The 9,566-nt window shown below is 27.7% G+C and overlaps 1 protein-coding gene across 3 annotated transcripts in view; it reads right to left on the bottom strand.

The window, feature by feature from the left end:
* Positions 1–3,310: 3,310 nt before the first annotated feature.
* LOC100201504 (ubiquitin carboxyl-terminal hydrolase 8) overlaps positions 3,311–9,566 on the bottom strand; it is a 75,995-nt gene continuing 69,739 nt past the window's right edge. For all 3 annotated transcript variants that reach the window (XM_065813925.1, XM_065813926.1, XM_065813927.1), the window contains 2 exons: positions 3,533–3,785; positions 3,311–3,449 (listed from right to left, as the gene is read on the bottom strand). In XM_065813925.1, the coding sequence (XP_065669997.1) occupies positions 3,387–3,449; positions 3,533–3,785 (316 nt within the window). In that variant the 3' untranslated portion in view covers positions 3,311–3,386. The remainder of the gene's footprint in view (positions 3,450–3,532; positions 3,786–9,566) is intronic.

The raw sequence follows: 9,566 nt of genomic DNA, 5'->3' as shown, positions 1-9,566 counted from the left end.
GCTAGCACAATCATTTAATCTAAAAATAAGCGTGAACACGCCAAACCTTTAATGAAAGATATGAAAATGGCGTATGTTTTTGAAATAAATATCTAACAGCATTTAATTTTTATCGATTCAATAATAATCTCTCTTCTGCAAACTTTAATAACAAGTTTAAAATAAACATAAATGAAAACTATAATCTAAGAGCAAATATAATTAACTTATTAAACTGCCTCAAAACTTTAATAAATATGCTGAATATATGCATTGCATATCGAGGACCAAATAAATGAAATAGTTATCAAAAAGGATTCAAATGTATGGCAAAGTCATTAAGTTCATTTAAGTTTCTAATAAAAAAGAATATTTTTAAAGTTTGAGAACCATTTGTGCTAAAAGGGATCACCAAGTAATTTTAACTATTTTTAGTAGGGGAAAGGTGCCTATGATGGCATACCAGTCATACTTCCATTAAAATTGGTTTTGGTAAAAAAATGATTAGACCTACATGACTATACTGACTTTACATTAGTTTTAGTGAAAAATTGTCCCTTGTGCACAAGTATTGTTTTTATAATCAACAAAAATCGATTTTGGGATGTGCTGTTGTAGTTTTATTTCCTTCATATATTTAAGATTGTGATTTTACTATTAACTGTGCAGAAATGAAATTTTCATGCATTTTATATTCAAGTTTTGTGCATTTAGTGGAATAGTTAATTTAATTTTATCTTTTAAACAAAGCAGACACAGCTTGTTTTAATGAAAATGATGAATTTTACCCATGATGGCATACTGACGAGTTAGGGGTGTTGAAATATTGACGAGTTGGGAAAACCTTTTTTTTTTTATAAGAAAAACTTATTTTTAAGTAAGGTTATTTTTTTTTGGTCCAAAAAATACGTAAAACGCAATATATCCTATGCGCATGCGCAAAATTTTACAATGCTGGCGTGTAGCATGAAATGGTAAATTAGGATGGTTTCGAGTAATTTCTGGTTTTTCTGAGGGAAGACTCTAAGGTTAAATGAAATCATTAGGTTACCCTCGATCCTAACTAGCCCCATCCATCCCTATGCCATCATAGGAGCAGTGGTTGCTTATGATGGCATACTTGTGCTTTTTTTACAATAAGAATAACTTATAAAAAAAATAAAACTGATGAAAACTCCAAGGGTAATTATTGTTTTAGATGTAACAAGGAATGTATCCATATCAAAACTTTTATTATTGGTCTTCAGGATACTGAATAATGAAGCTTCAAATTTAAGTATGTCATCATAGGCGCCTTTCCCCTATTTATTTTATTTGATCTTTTTTTGATATACTGATTAGCGCAGCAGTTTTATGCTCATTAGGATTTTTAATTTAATATCTATATTCTATTAAAAATGTAAGAAGGGGCTCTATGAAAAGATTGCGATGACGCATTGTCATTTTCATCTTCTTTGAGCCCCTGTCTGTTTAACTCTTTATTTTATAAAGATCATTGTAAAAAAGAAAAGTTTTAATTTTAAGATATGCATCTTTTGGAGTGATTTTCTCCCTCTGATCACGAAGATAAGCTCTTTCTTCAAGCAGTACTTTATTACTTTGAGAGCGAAAGCATGCAATACGTTCTTCAATGCAATTTTGTTTATTACATGAAACTTTTCTGTCACTACAGGGAAACACGTCTAATGAACAGGAACACGCAGAAATATCAAAAAGTTTGTCCAAGTTTGCATCAAGATTTCTTTTAGCGCTTACTTTTCCGTGCTTGCAATTAATACCCTTAACAAGTAAGAGAAGATATTTAACTTTCTTATTAATAGATTTGTCAGTTATAAGAGGTAAACTTGGGTTTGTTGCAGCCCAAAGATTTTATGTTATTGCTAATTTGCTGAGTCACTAATACATTATCTGCATTTGGATTTATATGAAGATAGTAATAGTACTGAATAACTTGTCTAAAAGTGCATGGATCTGTCATTGATAATTCACATGGGCTACCCTAATATTTTTTTTCACTTTTCATCCGTGTAATTGTAGCCTTAACTTTTGGCATTTTCGTAGACTAATAATATATGTAAACTGTATTAAAGTAAACACTTAGAGTCATGGGCCATGGCGTGACTTTTTAGTGGGGGCCAAAGCACTAAAAAACTCTAAAATATCTAAACTTACTATTAATAACCTGCTTTGAAAAAAAAAAAATCCCTTTTGAAAAAATCTGGGGGCCATGGCCCACTCAGGAACTGATTAAAAGCAATAGTCCCTTCAACTGAATTAAGTAAAATCGTTAGTTCCTTGGAAAAGTTTTATATTTTATTCTACTTCAGAAGTTGCAAAACAAAACTTATGTAATATTAAACTGGTAAAAATATTGCTCTAAATACAATATTATCTTTGATATAAAACGATTTCTTTAAATTGCAATTTTATTTTTGAACCAACTTTTAAATAATTTATATTTATTTTTCAAATAAATAACAATTTTTTGAAAACTTTTTGATAACATGTTTCATCAATATCAATTGACATCATCAGGAATAAAACATTAGTTACAATTTCTGTATATGAATGATTTTTTTTTTATTGATTTTTTATTGATATTGATTAAACATGTTATCAAAACGTTTTCAAAAAATTGTTATTTATTAAGAAATCATTACTAAATTAGCGGTCTAAGTAGACCACTATATATTTAATTTCAAAACCAACTTTTAAATACAAACAAGATAAAATACTTTTAAATACAAACAAGAACTTTTAAATACAAAAAAGATTTGCAAAATTTAAATTTAAATGTGTGTAAACAATTTAGCGAAAATTTATTGGATTCTTAAAACAATTGCTATTTTTAAAAAGCGATTATTATTACTTTATAAATTCGAAACGAGATATTTTAAAACGAGATTACTAGACTAGAAAGAAAATATTTCAATGTTTGAAATTAACAACCTAACAAAACTAGTCCAAAATTAAGTCTTGAAATGTAAATCCACCATTTTTAAACCAAGCTTGAGATTTGGCAAAACCTCATTTCTAACATAGACACAGCAACTGCAACATTACGCAACTCAGAATTCAAAAAAAAAAGCTATAATGGACCTACCCTAATATATATATATATATATATATATATATATATATATATATATATATTTATATATATATATATATATATGTATATATATATATATATATATATATATATACATATATATATATGTATAAATGCCGATGCATTGGCTAAATTGTCTACATCGCCGAGCCGATACACCTTCAAAATCAATACATTATAAATACTTTAAAAACGAAAATTAAAAATAAAAACTCACACTAAACTTAGTAATGGGAATATAATTCATAATACAAAATTTTATGCTACATACATTTACAATTTTACTTTAACAAACTCAACGTTTTATATATTCTTTGAAGTCTACTGCTGTGTAAAACAAGAGATATGCAGTGTTCGTCTAGAAAAATAAATCAACTAAAAAGTTATCTAAAAAATACGAAGTATATTGACGTTTTCAATCGTGTTAAATAAACTTCATACCTTTATAGAATTTTCATCAATCTCTTTAACAATACTATCATCAAAATTATACCATTTTTCGTAATAAGGATTTACACAATTTGCAGTATAATGACCGGATTCAAAACTTCCATAATGGTTAATCACTGCATAAAGACGATACTTAGTATGTATTAATTGTGGGGCGACAATATATTTGGACATATTAAAATTTTGCATTGGAAAGTTAATTGTAGTTTGAATTTTATTATGCCAACGCCCATCAAAGTGAAACCTATATTTAAGGAAATAAAATCATATAAAAAAGTGTAATATTGCAGCGTTTCTTCGCAGTTAAAATGCAGCCTTAGTCATATTTGAACTGAACATCAACAACGATGCTTTAATTCCAAAAAGTATCAAATACTCGTGCATTGCTTCAAGTTTTTTCTGGAATAATCTACAGATGTTTGTCTTGATGACTGTAACCAAGTACACTTTTTAAAATCCGTGTTTATTAGATAATGAGCTTAAATCAAACATGGGCTTTCTTGAAATTTTTTTCTTGTTTGTACCTTTCTTTCAAAATATAAATTTATTTTAATACTTCGTTTAACTATAGAAATTATTTTTATATTTTCATTTATAATTATAGTAAATTATTTTTATTTAATAAATTTGATTTCTTTCTTACCATCTAAAGTTTGGTTTCTTTCTTCCCATCAAAAACAAAAATTAATCTTATCTATGTTCACTTTTAAATTTCTGTTGAAAAATTTCAAATATTTACTTTTAAATCAGTATAATTTTTATTACAAAGTATGAAATACTTTATCACATTTAAAAAGCGAAAAATTTACAGCTATAAAAGTTTATGTATTGGTTTAAAAAAGTCATGATATGCACGAATTGTACATACGAATATGTAGAATACGTACTTAGGATATTTAGAAAACATAACGCTAAATGAAAAGTTTGGCTTTATGTTTTCCGTTATATTAGTATTTAATCTGTCTAAAGCGTTATGTTGGCCAAAGTTATTTCAATATTTGTATATAAATGTAATCAGAGGCGTAGAAAGAATTTTTTAGTGTTAAAGATAGGTAACTTCCAGACATGGAGCAAACTCCAAACATTTATATGTTTATACTTATGTCAAATAATGAGGGTTTGCAAAAAATTGCGATGATTGGAAGCTGGGAACAAAAAAGCCCAAAAATTTTCGCCCCCCCTGCCCCAAACGTGAGAGCAACAAGTTGATGAAGTATTTTTTGTACTATTCTTAACTAGACTTATATTCATCGATAAATTTTAAGTTTCATAGTATTATCTATTAGCGTTTAAAAATTATTACCATATAAAATTTGCAACCCCCTCAATTTGAGGGGGGTTTAAACTTTATATGGTCATAATTTTTGAACGCTAAAACATTTCAAAATGAAATCTAAAATTTATCGATGAATATAAGTCTAGTTAAGAATAGTACAAAAAATACTTCATCAACTTGTTGCTCTCACGTTTGGGGCAGGGGGGGCGAAAATTTTGGGGCTTTTTTGTTCCCAGCTTCCAATCATCGCAATTTTTTGCAAACCCTCATTATTTGACATAAGTATAAACATATAAATGTTTGGAGTTTGCTCCATGTCTGGAAGTTACCTATCTCAAACACCAAAAAATTCTTTCTACGCCTCTGAATGTAATGTGTTTAATTAACCGTTACGTTTACCGTTATGTTGGTTGGAAATATGTCATCACCTATAATATGACATCATAAAAGTATTTGTAAAAAAAGCGCGAGTTGAAAGTATCTTTGAAAATTGTTTAATGGTTGCGCGAGGATTTTTTATAAGAAATAAGATAAGATTGATTATTTGTAACAAAATTCAATGATTTATAAACCATTGAAATATATACCATAATCCATTGATATATATATATATATATATATATATATATATATATATATATATATATATATATATATATATATATATATATATATATATATATATATATATATATATAAATCCCTAAATAAAATCATATAATATATGATTTATATATAATATATTATTAATATATTACACAGGTCAACAAAAAAATTTTTTTTTTCTGGTGCCGAGTAAACAATTTGTTTTTTGTATAGCATTTCTCATTTTGATTTCAAATATGCAACTCTTTTTTTACCATCAGGTCAAGTAGTAAAGATATTTAGGTTCAAATCTTAAGTATTTAGGGTAAAGTCCCTAATATTGTCGAAAAAAAAGTTATTCAAAAGTATGTCAACCTGGGTCTCAAAAGAAGCGTATTTTCATAGAGATTTTAAAAATGCTATTCATTTGTAATAAAAATAAGTATTTAGTGTATTTTTGAATAACATTCAGTTGACTTTTTTTTAAGAGTCTTTAGCATTTATTCACATAATTTTTTTGTCAATAAATTTTAAAGAAAAATATTTATGTTTTCTAAAATCTCTATGAAAATACGCTTCTTTTGAGACCCAGGTTGACATACTTTTGAATATATTTTTTTTTGACAATACCCTTGGACTTTACCCTAAATACTTAAGATTTGAACCTAAATATCTTTACAACTTGACCTGATGGTAAAAAAAGAGTTACATATTTGAAATCAAAATGAGAAATGCTATACAAAAAACAAATTGTTTGCTAGGCACCAGAAAAAATTTTTTTTTGTTGTTGACCTGTGTTATATATAAATCATATATTACATAACTTATATAATATTATTAATTAAGTTAATGTGCCTTATTGTTATTTTAATTTTATTTTTTAATTTGATTAGTTAATGTGCCTTATTATTACCACAAAATAATATTTATACAAAACATGGTTTAATATCATTACTTTCATAATTTATATTGTAACTAGAAAAGAAATAACAAAGAAGAAGATAAAATGGTCAAAGCTGTTCTTGTTAAGTACCTTGGCGAACGAAAAATCGTTATTGCTAATAATAGCAGTATTATTGATTTTTTAAATAATGGTATGCATATTTATTTTTTAAATTTCAGAAATACACATTTAATAATCTTTATAGATTGTTAAGAATAATATAAAATTTTTACTAAGTATTTTTGCCTAAGTATATAATATTTTTGCCTAAGTAATATAAAATTTTTACTAAGTAATTTTGCCTAAGTAAAATTTTTGCAAATGTATATGCATGCTATTTAATATTTTCATTTTAATTCTTAATCAAGTTTACATAGAGTAACTTTAAAAGCAGACTGCGAAACATTTCAATATAATATATAAAATATATCTTTATTTATACACATACATATATGTTTTATTTTATTATGTTTTATTTTAAGTTGCTGCTTTTAAGTGGGGTTGTCAAATTCTGGTGTCAAAGTTACCCCACATTACCTTTTTAATTTTTTAAACTTTTTAAAAATAAATTTGAAATATGCTTAGAACCTACGAAAGAGATAGATCTGAAGAAAAATTATGTTTTGTTTTCATTTTAGTTTCAGAGTTGTGTTTTTATTTAAAGTTATGTTTTTATTTTAGTTTCAAAGAAGTTTGCTAGTACAAGTGGAAACACTTGTGGAATCACATGGAATGGATGTAATGTCGATGAAGATACTTTTGTTGCCATTCTAAATGAAAAAAATCTGGAAGTTGAGGCCTTGTCTTTGCCAGTGTCTAAACTTTATTCAAGCTCTTTCTGCCAAATGTCATCATGCTCACCAGCAGAATATTGTTCAAAGCATCCATCCAATCCTCCACTATTGACTTATGATGAGACACCTACTTCACACCAACAATCTAGTGACCAATCAAATTTAGAGAGCGCAGCCGATGTATCTGAACCAGTATTTATTCAAGAAGCTTTAGCTCAAAAACGTGCGTTTTCGCAGTCTTCATTGACAGGCATTTCCAGTCAACTATCTTATACTGCTCAAGTGGCTTTCGCATCTAATCAACTAACAAATGCAATCCAAAAAGTAAGGTTAAATTGTTGTTTTTGTGATTTTAAAACATATAGACCTTATATAATGATATCTCATCTTAAATTACAAGGTCAGGCAGGTTCAGTAGTATGCGATAATTGTTTTACTAAATTTAAAAGTGTTAGAGGTTTTCAACTTCATTATAAAAACCGTCTCATTCCAATTACTATAATTGAAGATGTTGAAGAAATTGATGAAACTGTTGAAGAAATTGACATTGAGATTCCAACAGAGAATAGAAAGCTTGGTGCATTAGCTCTACACCTGAGAGGAAAATATAGATGTTCTGAAAATGTAGTCAATATTATTTTTTCAAATTTAAAAGATATTTTAACTGATAACACACCAAAAGAAGAGCTATCTACAATTTGCCAGCAATTATCAGCAGAATATTTAAGAAAGCAGTACTTTAAAAATGCTTTCAATGTACCTAAAGTTGAATCTATTTCTGAAAATGGCTTACAGGGATGCTATATTTCATTTAAAGAAATACTTAAGTTTATTTTGATATCCCGTGAATATGATAAGTGTTAAGAAAATTCTTCTGAAATATTGATTTCATTGTTTTCAGATGATTTAGGTATTACCAATCCAATAGGTAAATCGAGAGGAAACCATAAGTTGTGGGTTTTGTATTTTCAGTTGTTAAATGTAGCTGATTATAGCCTCAGTAAAACTTTTTCAATATTTCCCTTATCAATAACTGGTTCTAAATCAGTTAAAAATAAAATCTTCATGAAATCACTTCTACTTGATTTAGTTCAATCTCTAAATGAGCTATCTTTATTTAATTTCTCAACTTTAACTGATACTAAAGGTAAGCGATTCACAGTTAAATTGAAGAACTTCATTGGTGATTCGTTAGCATGTAATGCAATTGCTGGTTTTAAGGAAGGCTTTAACAGGAAGGTTCTTAGGTGTAGTCGAGTTTGTAATTCTACTCGTTCAGATATGCTTATTCACAATAGACATTCTCAGTGTATTGTTCGTGATATAGAAGAACATAAGATAAGAGTCCAAGAACTTGATAATCCACTTCTACCTCCCAAACAACGTCAAAAATGGTCAAAATTGTATGGTGTTCATTCTGCAAGCATTTTATCAGAAATTAGAAATTTTGATGTCACGAAACAAGTGCTTTTTGATCCCATGCAGGATTTGTTAGAAGGTGTAATACCTTTACAGATAGAACTTTACTTGAATAACGCTGTTTTTCGAGGTTTATTTACACTAGATAGCTTTTTTTGAGAACCACTGTGGTTGATCTTCATTTTTTATGCCTAATTAAACTTCTTCATATACTTCAATTATGTTATTCTCCTATTACAACTGATGCTTATTTATTTTGCTCAGAGGAAAAAATAGCTGCTTATCATACACTTTTTATGGAAATCCAGAAAAATTTATACCTAAGCTTCATTTTCTCATACATTATCCACATCAGTCCAGACAATTTGGTCCTCTACGATACCACATGTGCATGGGATTTGAGAGAAAACACCAAGTAATTAAAAATATAAGACATTTTAATTTTAAAAATATGCCATATACAGCCCTAAAGGGAATGATTTTAAACACTGTATCATCTTTTTACAGTTCTACTGGTGAGTTGAATAATGGAGTTCTCTGTGAATTAGATCAAGTAACTTTTAGGAAAAATGTAATATCTCGTATTCAGGTTAATGGTATTAAACATTGTCTTGGGTCATGTTTGTGGTTTAATAGTGGTTTACAATTTCTTGTTTATATAATTAAGGAGATACAAGTCATAGGTGACAAAAAGTATTTTATTACAACACAGCTCCAGCCTGTTGCATATGATGAGATAAGAGGATTTTTTAGTGGTATTGACGATATAAATATTCCTTTAACACCTATTTCAACAGAAAATATTCCTTTTCCTTGGCCTGCATTTTACTTTAAAGAGGCTGGTAACATCTATATTGCACCCCCAGCACTTCCATATATTACTTGTAATTAAATAGCTAAATACAGTTAGGAGTCACCTATTTACAGAGTGAGAAAATACAACCTAAAGTTTACTGCAAGAACAATATTGTCACAAATTATTTTAGACTGAGTTTGTATAGCTTTTTT

Source organism: Hydra vulgaris, chromosome 12 (assembly GCF_038396675.1).
Source record: "Hydra vulgaris chromosome 12, alternate assembly HydraT2T_AEP".
Taxonomy (NCBI): Eukaryota; Metazoa; Cnidaria; class Hydrozoa; order Anthoathecata; family Hydridae; genus Hydra; species Hydra vulgaris.
Note: the sequence above shows the minus strand (reverse complement) of the source record. Positions and strands in the feature narration are given on the sequence as shown.